Genomic DNA, 20,823 nt, shown 5'->3' with positions numbered 1-20,823 from the left:
GCACACCTCTCCGGGAGTGATGAACAGAAGAGCCGGAAGCCAAGCTCAAACAATACAAAATAAATATATAATTAAGAAATAAATAAAGACCAAGTAAATTTAAGAGTTGTCTGTCAGAAATACTTTTAATTTCACACGGTTGTGCTTTAGAGAGTGTTCTTGGTGTAGGTTTGTAACTACAAGTTTCATTTGTAGCTAGAGGTTAGCGAGAAATTCTCTTTTTGATTGGATTTTCAATTTCAGTTATGGTTATTGCGGTTTACACTTAATCTAAATTATGCAGAAATATTACCTCCCATAATAAAGTTACAGTGCAATATTAATGCCAATGTATGCAAAGGGACATTTCTGTATTTATTAATAAATACCTTTAATAAATACCTTTTTGTGCTCCCCTCCATGCAGTGAAGTACATCCGCGAGGTGTCACCATTGTTCAAGAAGCCGTCCCTGGTGGCCGACTTGCCGTGGGACGGCATGCGGCCCCAGTCGCCAAGCTACAGCGGCAGCGAGGACTCGGGTTCACCTAAGCACAGCGGCTCCTCCGGAGCCAAAGACCGGAAGGTGATCGGCCTGAAGATGTGCTTCATCAGCAGAAACCTGACCATGCCGGACCTGGAGAACAGGTACTGAGGCACAAATGGGGCAACTCGCTGTTTGGGTGTTGGCGTGTGTTTGTGAGTGTGTGGTTAAAGTGGCAATCCTGGGTGATTTACAAGTCCCGGAATTCAATTTAAAAAAGTGATGATTACACGCAATGATTTGGCAGTGAATTTATTTTCTGGACCCCGCCACCAACAGTGGACACGAACAGCACATAGAGGAGCATGTGCTGTTCACTACTACATTGAACGGCTGTTTCTTATGAAGTGCTAGGTAAATATTAATAAAGTATCAAATTTGGGATTTTTTTTTTAACAAAATGATCTTACGGATTACCACTTTAAAAAATAGCTGAAAATGTGGATGTTGCGATGCGTGTTCTATTTGTTCATAACTTTGCCATTTTTTTATTTAATTATTTATTATTGGTTGAGGCAAGGTCATTTTCAGAAGATTTTGGTTTCGCTATGTGAGAGTAATTAGCGTTTCTTAGGGTTAGGGTAAGGGTTAGGCTGGGAGATGAGCCATCCCATTAGAGCTGGGCATCGAAATGTGATACTTTTATGGTATCAGTCAAAGTGGTCTGATAGTATAAAGCATGGAGACATTCTAAAGAGGCCTCAGTGAGACTAACATAAAATGAGAGTTTTGCACGGTTAGTAAACTATGTCATGTAATTTTTTTTTTTGTTAAAAGGAATTTTTTTAAGCTTAACGGAGATATTAACATTGAAAGGGCAGTATAGCACCTACAGTACCTAAAGCTAACTACTAACTAAGTACTTGGTAACTAAGTACTTGCTAACTTTAGATACTGAGTTAACTCAGTACCTAAAGTACTGAGTTTACTCAGTTAACTCAGTTAACTTAGTACTGAGTTTACTGTCTTTCAGTACAAAAGAGAAACTTGGTATCAGAAAAACAGTATTGTTTATGAACCAGTATTGACGTCATGGTATTGCATATCATGGCATTTCCTACGCCTTACACACATTTGCCAGATTCTGATAGCAGCTCAAGGATTTTAATCCAAAATAATGGCTAAGAAAGTCTGTCAGAATCAGTGCATTTTTGTCTCACTGTTCTGAGTCAAAGGGCGTCCATGCATTCGCTATGCTGTTGTTCAGGTGAACTGAGTTAAAGCTCTGTGGAGACAGTTCGGCTTTCTGACTGGCTTACGGAAGCTGTGGTGGCATCTCTCTAAAAACAGAAGTTGTAACCGAGCGCGACCTGCTGCGACAATTGGACATTGGAGCCATCACATTGTTATGTTTATAGTTCGATGCAGATTAAAAAACGGTCCTAAAGGAAGTCAACGCTTCGACTGAGGAGGAGCTGGGGAACGAGAAATGGATTAGTAAATAATATAGGTCATTAAAGAATTTAACGGTGCACCCAGTAATATTTTATTGGCTATTTCTCGCCGATTGTCCAATGAAGGGATGAATACTGATATGTCCAATTTCTCATTAATGACAGTAAATAGGTTAGGTTTTTTTGTAGGTGGAATAGTTTGCTACCTGGTTGCAGTGTTGTTGTGGACAATTTTTTTGTGGTCCGTCTCAATGTATTCCTTTGTTTGCGGCCATTATTCCTTACTTATGTGGCATTAACCTCCTGATCGCCAACCTCAGGCTGCTGGAGCTCCACTCCCCCGATGGCCAGCACACGGTAGTGCTGCGCTGCAAGGATGGCCCCTCGGCCAACTCCTGGTTCACGGCCATCCACACCAACGTGGCTGCGCTGCTGCCACAGACGCTGGCGCACGTCAACGCCTACCTGGGCGCCTCCTCGCCGTCCGCCTCCTCACACCCCCACCTCAAGCACATCGGCTGGCTGGCTGAGCAGGTAGGTTGGCCTCTTAGTTTATTGTGTCATGTTTCACATTCATTTTTTATTTTTTTTGCAGAGCAGCCAGGATAATAGATGTTTGGGGTGTGAGAAAATACTAATACACTACACTTTTCCACCCCGGGATTAATAAGGTGTTATTTTATCTTATCTTACTTCAGAACAATCATTGCTTGTTTCCCAATAGTGTGTCAATTCACAAATTATCAATGTAGATGTCTTATTTCTGGGTGATACATTTTTTACTGATGATAGTTAAATTGCAATGTATTGCCGTATTAATAGCATATTGTGATATATTCATTCATTCATTCATTCATTCATTCATTTATTCATTCATGACCTCTGTGTGGTGATACATAGTGCCATATTCTTGCCAGTACACAGCCCTAATAGATGTATCAATCATGAATATTCTACAATATAATCTAGTTAATTTAATATATATATATATATATGGGGCAGATCCGCCTGCCACACGCCACCCGAGTGGCGTTTCCAGGGCCCTCCGACTCAGGCGATTGGGTTGAAAACAAACCAGTTTATTGTTGAGAGTGGGCAAGGTTGAACAAGCCTGTAGCAGATGTACAACGTCATGTCATGACAAGGGCTTCTCTCCTGTGTGTGTATGGGGATGGGGGCTTTTACCTGTTGCTCCTTGATTGCTCTAACAAGCAGTAGGCGTACAGCCACCCTGATCCCAGCCCCAATTACTTTGACCCAAGACAGGTGTTGCTGCTTAAACCACACCACCCCCACACCACAATATATGACTTAAATAAATATATATTTTATAATATAGTCTTTTCTGCTGAAGAAGCAGCAAGCTACTTCTTCTTCAAACTGTAACTACATGATTTCTCACACCCTTTCAATCACGTTGGTTTACACTGGCCGCTATCCCAACAAACAGGGTTTGGCAGTGAAAGCACTGTGTTGGTTGCATAACTGTGGAAAGAAATGTCTTCCTAACCTGCCATGGGCAAGAAAAAACAACAAATGTGAGGAATGTTCAGTAATTACAGCATTTACAATAAACTGTGTCATTTCATATCCAGCCCTTTAGCTGTGTGGCATCACCCAAGGACCCGGTCAAAAAGCGCGGGATGCCGAGGCTCCTATTTTATGTTTAGGTGACTGGCTGGGGTTGAAACAGGAAACCAGCAAGACAGAAACACCGGCGGAGGTTTCCGGCGCATTAACTACTTCCTGTCGGCAGCCCACCCACTCAAGCTGTCAGACTGCTCAAACACACTCCTACGTTTAATGTCAATATAGTTACATGCACACACCTGCACCCAGGCCAGCTCGCTTCACTCGCTCGCCCTCTCTCTTTCCCTTATTACTAACCTACACACACACACACACACACACACACACGCACACACTCCCGACACACGCCTCTTATCTTTGGCTTTGGCTTGTCTAAACACACAGCCTGATCCCAGACACGCCATCTTTCATGACTCAATGTAAACACCCGAGTTCCGACACATCCCACCCCTCTCCCTCTCTCCTGTAGGTGCAGCTGGAGGGCGGGCGGCACCAGTTCCGGCCGATCGTCATGGCACTGACGGAGAAGGACATCTTGCTGTTCGAGTCGGTGCCCTGGACCAGAGAGGGCTGGTCCGTGCCTCTTCTCACTCACCCTCTGCTAGCAACGAGGTAAAGGATGGCAGGCTTGGACAACCCTTAAGCGAAGGGAGGGTTACCTGTGTGTGTGTGTGTGGTGGTGGGGGGGGACGGGACTGACTTCCAAAAATATTGACTCACTTCAATGTCAAGATCAAACGCATTAAGAGGCCACGCCTATATCAATAAGCCCCGCCCACCCAGGGAGCCGAGCTTGCTTTTACGCCAGTGTTTTCACCACCGCTATGAGAGCTCGCCAGGTGTGTCATGAAAAGTGTCCAAATGTTCAACAAGTTTCACTCTGAAAGTGACGCTTCCACGTAGCGATGAAAGGTTCGACTCTTATTGAGATTTGGTCCCTGACGAGGCGCCCGGTAAAAAGAGTCTTTCCGTTTTTTTCAGTTATCGTTGCGCACGATGAGCGCGGGAGGACTTCGGAGTGATCGATATATACAAGAGTCCGGAGAGATCCGAGTTGTAAATGTTATTCTCGCAAGAATAATTTAATTCTGTCAAAACTATTTCTTTTGGTGGAATGTAAAAAGAGTACGCACATTCAGTGAGTCACATCCAATATGAATTGTGCCAAACACGTTGGCCCTTTTTAAATTATTTTCAGTTTGTGAATTGAACATTCACTCACTCACTCTTTTGCCGGAGCGACTCTCGAATCCGGAGTCATTGAAAAGATTTGTTCACTGCGAACAAATTGTTTGCGAGTCTTGCATCGCTAATGACCACAGTTAAACGCTTTTCTGGCGTTTTTAGTGGTTAACGGGATTAGTGGTATTGTGTTGCGGGACTGTTTGATTGTAAAAAAAGTGCGCCGTGGCAGAAACAAGGTTGGATGTCTGCTTTACATGAACCTTTCCAAGTTTGTACCGGTCACTTAAAGGTCAGCCTGTTAATATTAATGAGGGCGGGAACACGCCCTCTCTGTTCTGCAGGTGACTGAGAGTCATTATGGACGAAGTTATAGAAATGTAAAGAAATGCCGCTGCATCTTTTATAATGCCGCGCTCTTTTTCCTGTTTGTCCTGCGCTCGTGAGTTTTGTTTGATATATTCAACCAGTGCTGGTTGCTTTGTGGTTTTGGTTCTGTCATCAAGGTGCCATCGCCCAGTTCCGGGTTGTGCTTTGGCTGTGATTTATTGTAATCGGATATCGAGAGTGTTTATCTTTTAAACCGCTGTTTGATTTACTGAAATACTGGCACACAAAGGCTGGATAGGTACGCAAACTCATAATGTATTAAAAATGTATTAATAAAAAAAAAAAACATTCAATTATACAGGTTTTATTTTCAAGCAAAGTGGACAGTTACGTAAGGTTGTTATGGTTAGGCCTATCAACTGTACAACATACATCCCAGTTGTTTACCTAACAAGGGTGCATGTGGAGCATTTTGTAGCTTGTGGGATCACTTTGTCCCAGCCCAGCAGCTGTTGTGATGCGGCCGTTTTATATGCAGCCAAAATGGCAAATCTCACAACAAATCCACTCTCATTAGTGGAGTTAAATATATTTTGTTAAAAAAATCACATAAAACAATACAATCAAATCAATATATCCAGTAATAATTTTGAGGCAGGCCTCCTGCGATTCCTACAAGCACCGTCGCCCGCCCCCACCACCCAGGGGGCATCCCTGTTTCAGAGCACAGTTTGTGTGTTTGTGTATGTCTGTTTGTGTCTGTTTGCAACAGTTCTTGCAAACAGACCTAACATTTCAACTTCCATGTCATATTATACATTATTTCCCTTTCTGCCTGGTGTCCTTACGTCTTTCTGCCACACCACAAGGCGAATGGACATTTACATTGTGCACGTTGCCCTGATTGTAATTTTGTAATAGTTGGTGTTCTGGGTGTGTGAATTATCTTTGGAAGAATAGTTTTATAGTTGAATTAATGTAATTTTCTAAGTCGAAACGTAGTACTTAAAGGCTGTACAACTCCACCTGATGGTATCGCATTGAGATAATAATGAAAATCAAATTAAAATGTAAAGTGTATTAATCTCTCTCTCTCTCTCTCTCTCTCTCTCTCTCTCTCTCTCTCTCTCTCTCTCTCTCTCGCAGGCTGGTCCACTCCGGCAGCGCCCGGAGCTCCCCGTCGCAGGGCGGGGCCGACCTGGTGTTCGCCACACGGACAGGCACGGGGCGGGGCATCGAGTCGCACGCCTTCCGGGTGGAGACGCACTGGGACCTGTCCTCATGGACGCGTGCCCTGGTGCAGGGCGGGCACGCCGCCGCCGAGCTCATCAAGGAAGTGTCTATCGGTGAGAGTTGTGTCTGTGTGTGTATTAGGGACGGAAGATTTATAAAATCACAATGTTTCAGTGTAAAGTGCAGCCAGCAGAACCTTGGTTTTGGCCCTTCACGAGGGGTCGTAGAACCAGGTGTGTGCCTCTTTTTAAGTGTTAAAAAAATCTGCCACTATTTTAAGAAATTTTAATATTGCAACACAAAATCAGAGGGTTGAAATAATCGCAAACCAAATTTAAGTGGTAGACATCATTGTGATGTCAAATCAGTTGGTCCTTGCCAAAACTAGCCCAACCAGTAAGCTCAAGTTACATTTTTTTTAACCAGTGTTTGTTTTACAAAATAATTACAAACTCTCATTATAATTTATGGAACAGAAGTGGAACAGATATATTTGTAAAAGTTAATTCAGCACATATTTAGCCTTTTAATTGAAGTAGCTGAAAGTGTACATGGGGACTTCTACTTCAAATTAACATTCTCACTTAACAAAAGAATATTTACTTATTTTGGAATTGCATCATGGTTGGAAATACAACTACTAATAATAAATATAGCTACAGGCAGCAATACACAGGGTCCAGTTTAGTTGCATTGGGTGCGTTTCACAGTTTCCCAGGTTCTCTGAAGCGCAGCACGGTTTTCCGAGTTTACTTGAACTCAGCATGGGTCTACCCCCTGTCTGTCGTCTTCTGGTTGCTCGTTTCATTTCTTTACTACTTTTTTTTAATGTCTTAAATTTTCATTTCTCTACATCGGTAAGAATAACAAAAATAACTTTTGTAATTACTTTTCATAACGATACATACATTTGGTTTTAAAAATATATAAATACATGTTATTTGTAATTACTACTTTATTGCAGTTTTTATGTAAGTAATCTAAAATTGTAAAATCCAGTTTAATAGATTATTTATCTATATTGTAATGCAGATAACATTTATGTAACTTTTACATTAATTTGCAATTAGAGATAGTATGGAATAATTACCAATATCACAAACACTTTCTGGCTTTTCATTGTAGTTGTTGTTAAGTGCAGTTATAGGACAATGTTTATATATGACGTTTATGACCGAAAAGGTTTCTTTTTTAATTTGAAACTATATGTTACTATATTGTTATAACCTAGCTTGCTGCATTGAAGTACATCCGGAGTTTCTGTGACGGTCGTATACGTCAATTATGACATATTTACGTCGATTTACGATAGCAGTGTAATTTACGTATTTCTTTAGTAAAGTTGAGCTCAGTTTTTTAGTTTGATAATTACCATTGCACAGCTTCTATTTTTCCGAAGCCACCTTGTATTTTGAACTCATCATTGGGTCGCACTTTCAGTGTTTTCGAGGGACGGGTTGACGATATTTTATGGATTACTTCCATCCATCCATCCATTTTCCTCCGCTTATCCGGGTTGCAGTGCCAGCAGGCTGAGCAAGGAGCTCCAGGCCCCCTTCTCCCCGGCAACGTTTTCCAGTTCCCCCTGGGAGACCCCGAGGCGTTCCAAGGGCAGCTGAGATATGTAATCCCTCCAGCACGTTCTGGGTCTACCCCGTGGTCTCCAACCAGTTGGATGTGCCCGGAAAACCTCCAAGGGAAGGCGCCCAGGAGGCATCCTGATCAGATGCCTGAACCACCTCAACTGGCTCCTTTCGACGTGAAGGAGCAGCGGCTCTATTCCGAGCTCCCTCTGGATGTTCAATCTCCTCATCCTATCTCTAAGGCTGAGACCTGCCACCCTACGGGGGAAACTCATTTCGACCACTTGTATTCGCGATCTTGTTCTTTCGGTCACTACCCAAAGTTCATGACCATAGGTGAGGGTTGGGACGTAGATGGACTGGTAAATTAAGAGCTTTGTCTTCCGGCTCAGCCCTCTCTTCACCACAACGGTCCGGTACAACGCCCGCATCACTGCGGATGCCGCACCGATTCGCCTGTCCATCTTTCCCCTCACTTGTGAACAGGATCCTGAGATACTTGAACTCCTTCACTTGGGGCAGCAACTCGCTCCCGACCAGGAGGGAGCAATCCACCGTTTTCCGGCAGAGAACCATCGCCTCAGACTTGGAGGTGCTGACTCTCATCCAGACTCACTCACCAGATCCACACTCGAACACTGTAAACCACCCCAATGCGTGCTAAAGGTCACGGTCTGATGAAGCCAACAAAACCACATCATCTGCAAAAAGCAGAGATGCAATTCTGAGGTTCCCAAACCGAACACTCTCCTCACCTCGGCTGTGCCTGTCCATGAATATCACAAACACAATCGGGGACAAGGGGCAACCTTGGCGGAGTCCAACACCCACTGTGAACGTGTTTGACTTTGTGTTGAGGATGGGAACACAGCTCTCACTTTGGTTGTACAAGGCCCAGATGGCTCGTACCAACGGCCCCGGTACCCCATACTCCCCCAGTACCCCTCACAGGATCCCCCGAGGGACACGGTCGAAAGCCTTCTCCAGGTCCACAAAACACATGTAGACTGGATGGGCAAACTCCCACGACCCCTCCAGCAACGTTGCTGGAGGGGTTCCATGTCCAGGACGTAATCCGCATTGCTGCTCCTGAATCTGAGGTTCGCCAATTGACCGGTGCCTCCTTTCCAGCACCCTGGAGTAAACTTTCCCGTGGAAGCTGAGCAGTGTGATACCCCTATAATTGGAGCACACCCTCCGGTCCCCCTTTTGAAAAATGGGAATCGTCACCCCGGTCTGCCACTCCACAGGTACTGTACCTGACATCCACGCGACACTGAAGAGGCATGTGTCAGCCAAGACAGCCCAACAATGTCCAGAGCCTTCAGCATCTCAAGGCAAATCTCATCCACCCCCGGCGCCTTGCCACCCAGGAGCTTTTTGACTGCCTCAGCAACCTCTGCCAGGCATATGGACGAGACTTCCCCCGAGGACGTATTGATCGGGTTCAGGATTTCCTCAGTCTTTCCACCGCCCGACAATATCCCCAGTCCGGGTCAGCAGTTTTCCTCCCCAGCTGAACACAGCCTGAGCCAATCCCTGCTTTCCCTTTCTGAGTTGCCAAACAGTTTTTTCCAGAACTTCCTTGAGGCCAACGGAAGGTCCTTCTCCATAGCCTCCCCAAACTCCTCCCACACACGGGTTTTTGCTTCGGTGACTGCCGAAGCCACAGCCCTTCTAGCCTGCCAGTACCTGTCTGCTGCCTCGGGAGACCCCTGGGCCAGCCAAGCCCGAAAGGCCTCCTTCTTCAGCTTGACGGCTTCCTTCATCGCTGGTGTCCACCAACGGCTTCTTAGGGTTACCGCCACGACCGGCACGACCACCTTTCGACCACAGCTCCTAGCAGCCGCCTCTGCAATGGGGGTTTTGAACATGACCCACTCGGATTCCATGTCCCCAACCTCCCCCGGGATGCTCAAAAAATTATTCCGGAGATGGGAGTTGAAGACCTTGCGCACAGGGGCATCCACCAGGATTTCCCAGTTCACCCTCACGTTTGGATTCACCAGGTCTGTCTGGCAGCCTCCCTCGCCATCTGATCCAACTCACCACCAGGTGGTGATCAGTTGACAGCTCTGCTCCTCTTCACCCGAGTGTCCAAGACATAAATCCGCAGATCTGATGACAAAACCACAAAGTCGATCATCGACCTTTGACCTAAGGTGGTCTGGTACCACGTTCACTTATGAGCCACCCTATGCTCGAACATGGTGTTCGTTATGGCCAATCCATGACTAGCACAGAAGTCCAATAACAAAGCACCACTCATATTACTTTCTATTCATTTCTTTCATTAATGGACCACGGATTTAAAATATTCGATCTAACAGATCTACCAACATCTACCAGGAAAGAAGCTATATAAATACACACGTAAATCAATGGTTTGGTTATTTCTAAAGACCCATTCCACGCTGCCCTATGGACACGGTCCAACTGGACATTCTCAATCGGAATCTGTACATATATAGTAAATAATATGATTACGTAATAAAGTGTCTTTCTGGAAATCTGATCTGGTTCAATTTCGAACAACACATGTTTACCAGAACAACTGAATAATTCGGGTCAAATTTGTTCGTTTTTTTCAATAATATCTGCTCCGTATGTGGACCGTTTGGATTAAATTTAAACCATAAGATCCTTGTTGTATAGCGGTTAAATCGACACCTCAACCTAGCTGTTAAGTGTTTCTAGCTTACGTACACTTAGCTTAGATAAGTATAGTCTACGTTTACGTTCTCTGTATTATGTAATTGAATATCATTTAAGTCATTTAACAATATATGAGCCACAGAATGCATTTTTTTATTTCACACTAATTATGTCCCTATTGGGCCTCCTTACTTATTAACTCCAAGTAATCTCACTAGTGGCACTATTTCAAAGACAGGAAAAGTCCCCGACAGGCCGTGAAAAAATGCAACGTTGAAATATTAAATAAATTCCGAGGCCAGCAGAGGGAAATGTTTCCACTCAGACGAGAACAATCGTTGGCTGCGGTTGCTGAAAAAGTCAAGGGTTTCCGAGATTCTTTTTTCGTATCACTTCCTCAACCACGCTGTTCTGTGCATGTGCGGTTCAAGTTACAGGAACGTGCACAGAAGGGGCTTTTTGTTCTCCTGGCAGGGAATTTAATTTGATTTTAATGCACTGCCTTTTTTTTTTTTTACAAGACCATCAGGGGCACCTGCAGATGCACTAACATACACACACATACATTTACACACACACACACACACACACACACACACACACACACACACACACACACACACACACACACACACAGACAAACCAGTGGAATGACATGCAAAATATTGTAATAACACTGTAGATGCAGTAATAACTTCATAATAACAGTTATAAAACATACTAATCTTTATACACCTATAATTTATATTGTGCATCGAATCGCACTTTTTGTTTTCATGTATTTGGCTATCGTTTTGACTATTAAGCTTTGTTGCAAGGGTTAGGGTTACGTACAATCACACCAGAAGAGATTTTATGACTTGTCTACGTTTTATTACTTGTCTACGGTGATAGAGTGATACGACGTGTCACTCTATCACCACAGAGCTGTCGCTGCCTTTCCTCTCCATCTCCATCGCTGTAGCTTGTGGGCGACAGCGTCCTATTCAACTCATGTCTAAGTAGTTTCCATAGCAGTGTAATCAGGTGAATGTGCACATTGCTCTATTAATTTATTTAGATGTTGTTTTCTTATATAATTATTACAGTACAGTCTAAATTATATAAGGTTTTCTTTATACTTGGCAGATAAACTTCTCAAAAAATATTCACATGTGTTAAGACCATGTGATTTGTGCTGTATGACACCAGGTAATACTGACGCCACGTGAACTTAACTTCAACAGAGATCGAACACATTCCGAGTAGCTATATGTTAATATACCTGGCGGAATAAACTGCTTCTGATTCTGAACTTGGACTTTCACATATTTACTTCAGTGCATCATCATGTAATAAACCTCACCAGGGATCTCAACTACCTCCCAAATCTACATCCACACATCATTTTTAAATTATGTCTCTGTAAATGAATAGGTGGAAAGTATGGGGAAATCGGCTACCGCAGCAACAATAAATTTTTCCTCAATTTTGGGAACAAGAGTTATATACAGTCGGAACCAAAGTCAAGTGTTTGTTCACGGTTTAATAGCGGGCGGACCAGGGGAAATGCGTTACAGTTGGGATTGTCTGTACAGCCAAGCACTGATTCTCAAATGACAAATATCTAGGAAATATTAAAACTTACCAAAATGAATAAACTGATTCTAATCCTGATTTTGACACATAGGTAGACTCACAACAGCCTAAAAACTCTTAAAAGCCTAACCCCCCCCCCCCCCCCCCTTTGCCAGGGTGCACGCTGAACCGACAGGACGTGCGTCTAACGCTGCACTACGAGAAGGGCTTCACTGTGACGCGGGAGCCAGCCGAGCCCGGCAGTGGCGGTGCCGTGCTGTACCGGTACCCCTTCGAGAAGCTCAAGATGTCCGCCGATGATGGGATCCGCAACCTGTACCTCGACTTCGGGGGTCCCGAGGGAGAGATGGTGGGTGAACCATATCGGCCGCCATTTTGTGAATGTAATCAGATAGATAGATACTTTATTCAACCCCGAAGAGAATTTACACCGTCAGAGCAGCTCACATCACATGGGCAATAATAATAAAGCAACAGAATAAAAAATATAACAAAGAAAATCGGAATCAATGGAAAAATGTGAAAATAAAAAATACAAAAAAACTCGACAGTTAATTTAATAACACAAAAAAGAAAGCAGCAATATACCCTAAACCTAATGATAAACAAAAAATATATGACAGAAAAACAATAAAAAGAAATCTAATAAAAAATAATATGACCCAAAAACACAAGTGGGAAAAAATGGTCATATACAATAGCTAATGGAATAAGCATGGCTGTGAACTGGCAAGAAAGTAAGAGAGGTGCTTCCTACATTATTTCTGAATTTATTTAACTCTTATTGAAAAATTAAACAAATGAAAAGTTAAGCATTCTAACCCCAACTAACTCCGGGACGGTGATATACAGTGGTTTGATACTACCAACAAAATGTACACATTACTAAATGTAATGTAGTGTGATGTAAGTTGTCCTGTAGCATCCAAAGATGTGGGAGCTGCCAAAATGTGATTTTTGTAATAGGACAGAATTGTGCATTAGAAAGTTAATGGATAACATTTGTTTCAGAATCAGAATTAGAATATTCCACCAGGTGGATTTACATATACGAGGAATTTGTCAGAATGAGGTTTGGTGCGTTTCACGGCAGAACATTAGTATTAAAAAATGGAGAATAATAATAATAATGATAAAAAGTGAAGTAAAAATAACATAATTAGAAATGAAAAAACAACAACTAAGATATTAATTATAATAATAAAAAGTTTAAATAGTAAAATATATCCAAATACAAAAAAAAATAGTCAGATATATAAGAATATACAGAATATGCTAAATGCGATTTGATCGTTATAATGTTTTCTAATGAATGAATCTCCTGCCTTCTTTCCCTCCTTCTCTCTCTGTCTCAATCTCCCGCCCCTCCGGCCACCCCTCCACCCTCCCACCCCAGGTGTTTGACCTCCACTCGGGGCCGAAGCCGGTGGTTTTCGTCCTCCACTCCTTCCTGTCGGCCAAGCTGACGCGCATGGGCCTGCAGACGTGAGCTGGCGGGCGCAGTGGGAGGTCGTCCATCCGTCCCACCCCGCCCGATCCCAATAAGGAATTTAATGCAAAAATGGCTGCACATCCTGGACCGTGGGGAATCAGGAGAGGCAGCGGGGGGGAAGTGAGGGCTGAGCTTAAGGAAGCGCTGACCAAAAAAAAAAAAAAAAAAAAGAAACAGGGTTGAATTTGACCCTCCAGACGTCAATGTCAGTTGATTTTCTACACACACGAAAACAAATCGTGCCTTTTCTTCCGACTTCAGCCCCCTGAGAGACTTCAGCCGGCAATTTCCGGAGTTGCAGCTTTAGGTATTACAAACACAGTAGAAAAATCAGTTAGCCGTCGTAATTGGACGGAGATTCCTCTGGGGTTCATTTTGCAGTTCCCCAAGAGAGTCATCACAGTTTAACATAGGGCGAGACAACCATACGCTATGTGACGCTGGCTGGAAAGGGGGAAAGGAAACCACGGACACTTTTGTGGATGAATTCTAGACACTGGAGGACAGTTGTGTCTAACATTCCTTCTATGCCTCTCATTCCAGTGCAGCCTTCCGAGTCCCTACAATACAAGCGCAAGGCCACGTCTGTGTGTTTCTTTTTATTTTCGCGTTTTAGCATCTCATTGAAAAGGAGTCCGGTGGAAAATCCTGCTCCAGAATGTCAAATCCCACTCCGAGATTTGGAGTCAAGCGTGTGGATCGGCCTGGGTGGCGACCAACTAGTTCCCGGAGGAGTGAAACCAGCTGGATCGGCGCGGGGCTGGAGCAAAACCATGGCAGGACTTCTCACTTTTTTCTGACCTTGCAATTATCTGCGCATGTCCGTTCGGCGAAAAAAGAGCTTTGCGTTTTATGTTTATTTCCAATTTATTGTTCCATGCACTCTGGCTTTTTTAATGTTCAAATGCGTTTGGCTCGCGAAAGTGTGCCTATCTAGTCAGAAGACTCGCCGCGTTAGCACATTATCCCAAACTACTGTCGTAATCAGGATTTGCCAAAAGTGCCTTTTTACATGTAGTCAAAGACGCTCTTTTGTTTTGTAAATGTCCCTTTTTCTTGTTGTACTACACCATGTAAGCTTTCAACCTGCACAGCAATAGTATTACTCTCCTTAGTGTAAATAAACATGTAGCTGTGTAACTTTTTCTTTTTTTATAAGCATAGGCCACGTGCAAGCATGACTTCCCCGAGATTTTACTTCAAAGATCCTCCCTTTGCTTTCAAAATGGCTGACTTTCTTTCCTCTCCTTCTCTTCAGGTTTAGCTTCTCAAGAGCGGTTGTGTTTTTTTTTTCTATCACATTTTTCTATTTGAATCAATGACATTCCAAGGGGCGAGGCTGCTTAGGACATCAACGGAGGTCATTTTTTATAAGTCCTAGTTGAGGCGGTTGTAGTTGATGCTTATTATGGCCTTTTCCCTTTTTATTTTATATTTTTTACTGTGCATCGTAATCCTGTAATCAGCAAAATTGTATGATCAAATGTAGTTAATATGAGCTAAAATCATTCCACAAAGCCAATGGCAAGCTTGAGGCATAACACCCTCCCCCCCTCCCTATATATATAAATATATATATATATATATATTAAGGCACTACGAGTAGTTTTTGAGTTTCGGTGACATTAGCGGAGCATTTTAAGCTCCATTACCCCTTTTTTTTTATGTACACCTATGTAAGACGTACACCCATGAGGTAAAATTATATATATATATATATATATGTGTGTGTGTGTGTGTGTATATATATATATATATATATATATATATATATATATATATATATATATATATATATATATATATATATATATATATATATATATATATATATATATATATATATATGTGTGTGTGTATATATATATATATGTGTGTGTGTATATATATATATATGTGTGTGTGTGTGTATATATACGTGTGTGTGTGTGTGTGTGTGTGTGTGTGTGTGTGTGTGCATATATATATATATATATATATATATACAATCTATGCCTGGTGGAATCTTTTAGGCCATTTGGAATCATTGTTTTGGAAATTGACAATCTTATCGCCGGATGTGTCGACAAATCATGAATACCTCCAGGTGACAAGTGGAAAACTCATCGTAGTGCCTTTTTAGTGGTATTGAACTTAATTACCCAGTTTTAGTTGTGGGTTGTGGGTAGGGGAGACCTTTACTCAATACATTACAAGAATAGATAAGCTAAGTTTCGGGTGTATTCCTGAGTCTAATCACGGCCTTCCGTTGACCCCTCCAGGAGTTTGGGCTTTGAATTTGCATTTTCGTTCCACCGACTATGACTTGCATATTACGCCGCCTTCCCCAGCCGTCAATATTATCCATCCATTACAACCTATGCATTTACACGTGTTTTGTAAACTGTTCCAAAACACTGTTTTGACTAACTCAAACCGTACAAAGTGGGTAAAACCTCTGGGCTAAAGGTTTTCTTGTTTGTTTATCTGACGTGACGTCATCATATCCCTTGAAACCTGTGAATGTATATATCTAATAATTCAGACTGTCCGACAAAACTGTTCAGAAAAATACTGCTGTTTCTCAATCTCTTTCCCCTTTTTTTCCCTACGTTTTACACGGCAGCCGTCCGGTTTGTGCAAAGCAGCGCTTCACATAATGGTGTTTTAAACCAAAGTAAACATTTGTGGCAGCTTGCGTTCCAACACAATCATCTAGTGGAAAAGGTCACAAGAGGCATAAGTGCTGCTGCAAACCCCCTCTAATGCAAAGCATTTGATACCTTATCCCTCCAAGGACCAGTATTCAATGTATGATAGCAGTAACACTCTCAAATGTAAATATCTACTAATAAAACTGTTACAAAACCAACATGGCCATCGTTGTTCTTTTGCCTTTTTTTTCCATCTCAGAACATAGGCTGAAAATAGGCCATAGAAAAATCCAAATACTTATATACTTATAAATACTTATACATATTTTATAAATATATATATACATACTTTTTTATTTTATTTTTTATTTTTTAATGCACAAATGCATCAAGGGATTTCAGCAAAATTACAAGGCATCATGAGGTCATCAAACATTTTCTCTTTCGTGGGCATTGAAAAGGGAGAACACAGCGACACCTGGTGGTCCACTCTGCAGGGGTTACAGTAACCCAGCCACCTCACCTGGAGTGCACAAATTTGTGCACAAAAAACAGTCTTCAATTAACGCATATTTTATAATATGTCGATATGCTTATATAAATGGTTTGTCCAATTGTCTATTTTGATTGAAGCAAACAGTATGAAGGCACTAATCCGTAAGCATGTAATGACTGACTCTACATACACCTTGTAAACACCCACTCTGGATTTATACCTTTTATATATAGATTTTTATTTTACGATTTACATTTACGTGCAAAATATTTAAAGAAAAAAAAAAAGGAATCCCATGCCAATCCCTCCCATTTCAGGCTTTGCCCGGCCACATTGCATTTCAAATAAAAATTCTGTGCATGCCCATGCGAGGACTGCAGCAGGAGAACTGCTTTTCCAAAAAAAGTTTCAAAAAGCCAAGAGAGGGGGACATGTTGGTGAAGGCCAAATATGCTGCTGGTTAGTTCATTCTCAGTTGTCTGATGCAAGTTTTCATCTCTGTACTGATATACAGTATGCATGATTCCAACCACATTTGCCCCGTCTCACGCCACAATCCCTTTCCTTATCAGCAGCTTTCTGCCAATATGTAAGTCACCATCTCCACCGTACTATTTCGGTTCTTACTCAAAATGTTGTTATTTTTGTAATAATATGCATAACTCCAATGCTGTTCCCTTGTGTATTTCATAAAGTGAGCCGTGCAGTTGATTGTCACAAAAACGAACACCACACAGATGCATCAACTTCTGTTGAGAAAAAATGTCTGGAGGCGTGCAACGGTGGTCCTGACGACAGCTTAATCTTTCTATTCCTTGTTCCTGTCTTAGTATCTTTTTCCAAGGTCCCCATTTGACACTAGTGTTTTCTCCACATGCAGTTGTTTGTGTCTTCCTTCATCATGTCTGCCTGCCTCAGCCCATCCCTGCACTAGAGCCATGTCATTACTAAAAACAAAAAAGATTGACAGCTGTCAAAGACTTCTATAAGATTTCGTAGAACTGTATTGAATGAAGGTATAATTGTGTCCATAACAAATGTCTATAACATTACATTATAAATCTTTTGTTTTTATTGAAATTTTTTTACGTTATGTAAAGCCTGTTTACTCGCCGTCTCCATCAGGGCACTCCTGATGATGACGGAGCACAGTACAAGAAGGCATAACAACCCGTTGTGCTTTCCCTGGTGTCCCCAGAACCAGTTAAAACCAGTTAAAACATCTGAAGGCCAGGTAGCGAGCATGCCTATGATGACAAAATAACCCCAAAAAATGTATGTGATCATTTTATATTTATCTACGTTTGTTTTGGGTAGGTGGTCTTCTGTATGTTAATATCAATCAATTCCGACATTGTGTCTCTCTTAATGGAGGACTCTCTTAATGCAGGACTATTGACCGGAGAGGGTTAAAAATCAATATCTGGTGTCCTTGTAGAAGAAACCTCTCTGAAACTGAGTAGAATTTAATTGTTTGATTGATGCATTAAACAAAAACAGTATTTTTAATCTCTATTTTGGTCATATCTTGAAGAATGGCACCCCAGACGATGACAATTTGATTCACCAACCTGCTCAAATCATTTTGGCTGTATGGATGGAGCAGGACATGGACAGCATTTCCAGTAAGTTTCCATGACCTGACAGCTACGTTTTGTGAATGACTAATCATCCAGGGATTTATTGCGTCATTGATATTAACCCACTGTATTGAGCTTATCTCTCCAGCCGGGGGGAGACCGGTCGTGATCCTTTCCGGATGTGGAGGATACTGTTATGACCAACCTGTATCCGGCCTGATGTGGACCGCTTCCCTGGGGGCGTGGACCTGCGGCGCTCGGCCCCAGAAATTACACTCTGATACCGTCTCGCGTTAACATTGCATAGAGAAATACAATGCTTTTTTAGTAATACATATTATTTTATCAATGTTGCCCACTCTGCATCCACTGCAGCCTGGTCATCCTGGAAGGGCGATTCCTCCTTGTGTGGCCCCTTCTCAAGGGCCCTTACCCCCCAAAAGGGTTTCCTGGGAGTTTTTCCTTGCGGGGGTTCAGACTGGAGCGGGCCGTTGATTTCCATGTAAATTGTGGGTTTGTGAAGCCCTTTGAGACTGTATTGTGATTAAGGGCTATATAAATAAACTTGACATTGATTAAAAAAACATTCAAATCATACGCTTTGAGTCTTTTCAAAATAAATTGCAAATGATATTGGTTTCGGAGTGCATTGAACCTCATCATACTGGAACATAGTGAACCTTTCTATAGTTTATTTTAACATAGATTCACGTATAGATTAATTATCACTAATGTGAACTGTTTTCTTCAGTTCTTCAGTCCTAAAATAATAATAGGAGATCCTTTTTGAAAGACAGGTGTGCCATTTGATAACAGAAATGTAATTTCTACACATTCCAAATAAATATAAGTTATATACACTATGCTCCATTACGCAGGGAACAGGGTTTTTTGTTCTTTTAATGCAGTTCCATCTGAACACATTAACACATTGTAAGACTTTATCCAGACCCTAACCTAATTAATTTAATCTCATTCAGGACTCAACTATTACACATCTAACCAAATATTACTTTATCTATCATAGGGAATATCACTATATGTATTCTTTGGTGAAGATTTCTGACTATAACGAAATTAAAGTGGGATACTGGTTTGCCTTTTTTCTTTGAATGGTCTATTAAATTACGGTTGGGTGAGAATAGGGAGAAAGGGCTATACCCTCCTTATGAATCTCATTCCTAAAAATGTAACTGGATGTAAATAGCTGTGTACCCATCAGCCCTAAACATTTCCATGGTGACAAGAAGCTCCACCAATCAGAAAAGTTGCTGTTACACTTAGGATTATGGTCAATGAAGTCCCCATGACATTTTAAATAATATTCATAAATAATAATAATATTTAATATTAATAAAACAAGTTTTTCTTAAAACAAGGTTGATATCGTACAGATTTTTGGCTTCTATGGGAGAATTTTTTTTAATATACATAGCGTTATATTTACATGTGTACATTTACATATGTAATCAGCAAAGCACAATTATTATAAACATTTCTAACCCTAACCCTAGCCAACTACGAAGACTGTAATTCTGCACCATTTTGTAATGCATCTTGATGCAATGGAATCATGAGTAAAGTAGTCCTATTATTATAAAACTAATAATGAAATAAATTTATGGGTAAAAAGTGACATGCATGTGTTACTAGGGGTAAATTTGGTTGGGGAATATACCTGCGTTGTCAGAATTTACATATGTCATTTGCAAAGCCCTGAATTATATGTTTGGCCATTTTTTAAGTGGTGGCCCCCTATTGACACTACCACCCCTCTAAAGAGCATGTCCAGAGCTGTCCAAAACAGCTGACCTTAGCTCTTTTAATTTCTGAGACAGGGCTTCAAAGGTGACCTTTGGTCAGGGTTGAAAGGCCAATATCTCAGTTTTGGATCCACTGAAATCTCTCAAACTTACGTATGCAAACCTACGAGATGAGACCTTTCCAAAAATGGGTTTAGTTTTAGTATCTGGGCGCCGCTATATGGCAGCCCACTGCTCCTAGATACGTCAGTTACTAGGATGGGGAAAATGCAGAGAAATGCATTTCGTTGCCTCAGTACTTGTACTCTGTGCAATGACAATTAGTTGAATCTAATTTAATCTAATCTAATCCAATCCAATCCAATCCAATCTAATCTAATCTAATCTAATCTAATCTAATCGAATCGAATCCAATCCAATCCAATCCACTCAAATCAAATCAAATCAAATCTAATCTAATCTAATCTAATCTAATCTAATCTAATCTAATCTAATCTAATCTGATCCATCTGTGTGCCCTCCTCCTTCCACATATAGCAATGGACCATAAATGTTTCAATACATGAGCCTCCCCTCTACTAGCCACTGACAAATATCACCTTCATATCAGTCGCTGGACTGAAGCTTGTGCGTATCCCTGAGAAAGTGAGTGAAGGAGGTCACCTCCATCACCCCCATAACCTCCATCACCCCCATCACCTCTATCACCCCCATGACCTCCATGACCCCCATGACCTCCATGACCTCCATGACCTCCATGACCTCCATGTCCACTTCTCAGGATTCAGGATCA

The 20,823-nt window shown here is 41.7% G+C and overlaps 1 protein-coding gene across 2 annotated transcripts in view; it reads left to right on the top strand.

Moving 5' to 3' along the window:
- Nucleotides 1–15,284, top strand: part of sntb2 (syntrophin, beta 2) — a 31,433-nt gene extending 16,149 nt beyond the window's left edge. The window contains exons 2-7 of one of the 2 annotated variants that reach the window (XM_080001883.1): nt 406–625; nt 2,236–2,449; nt 3,975–4,117; nt 6,164–6,363; nt 12,222–12,415; nt 13,463–15,284. In XM_080001883.1, the coding sequence (XP_079858009.1) occupies nt 406–625; nt 2,236–2,449; nt 3,975–4,117; nt 6,164–6,363; nt 12,222–12,415; nt 13,463–13,555 (1,064 nt within the window). In that variant the 3' untranslated portion in view covers nt 13,556–15,284. Of the gene's footprint in view, nt 1–405; nt 626–2,235; nt 2,450–3,974; nt 4,118–6,163; nt 6,364–12,221; nt 12,765–13,462 lie in introns of those variants that run through there. The other variant, XM_080001882.1, reaches the window with a different exon arrangement.
- Nucleotides 15,285–20,823: the final 5,539 nt, after the last annotated feature.

This window comes from Zeus faber, assembly GCF_960531495.2.
Source record: "Zeus faber genome assembly, chromosome: 6".
Lineage (NCBI taxonomy): Eukaryota > Metazoa > Chordata > Actinopteri > Zeiformes > Zeidae > Zeus > Zeus faber.
Note: the sequence above shows the minus strand (reverse complement) of the source record. Positions and strands in the feature narration are given on the sequence as shown.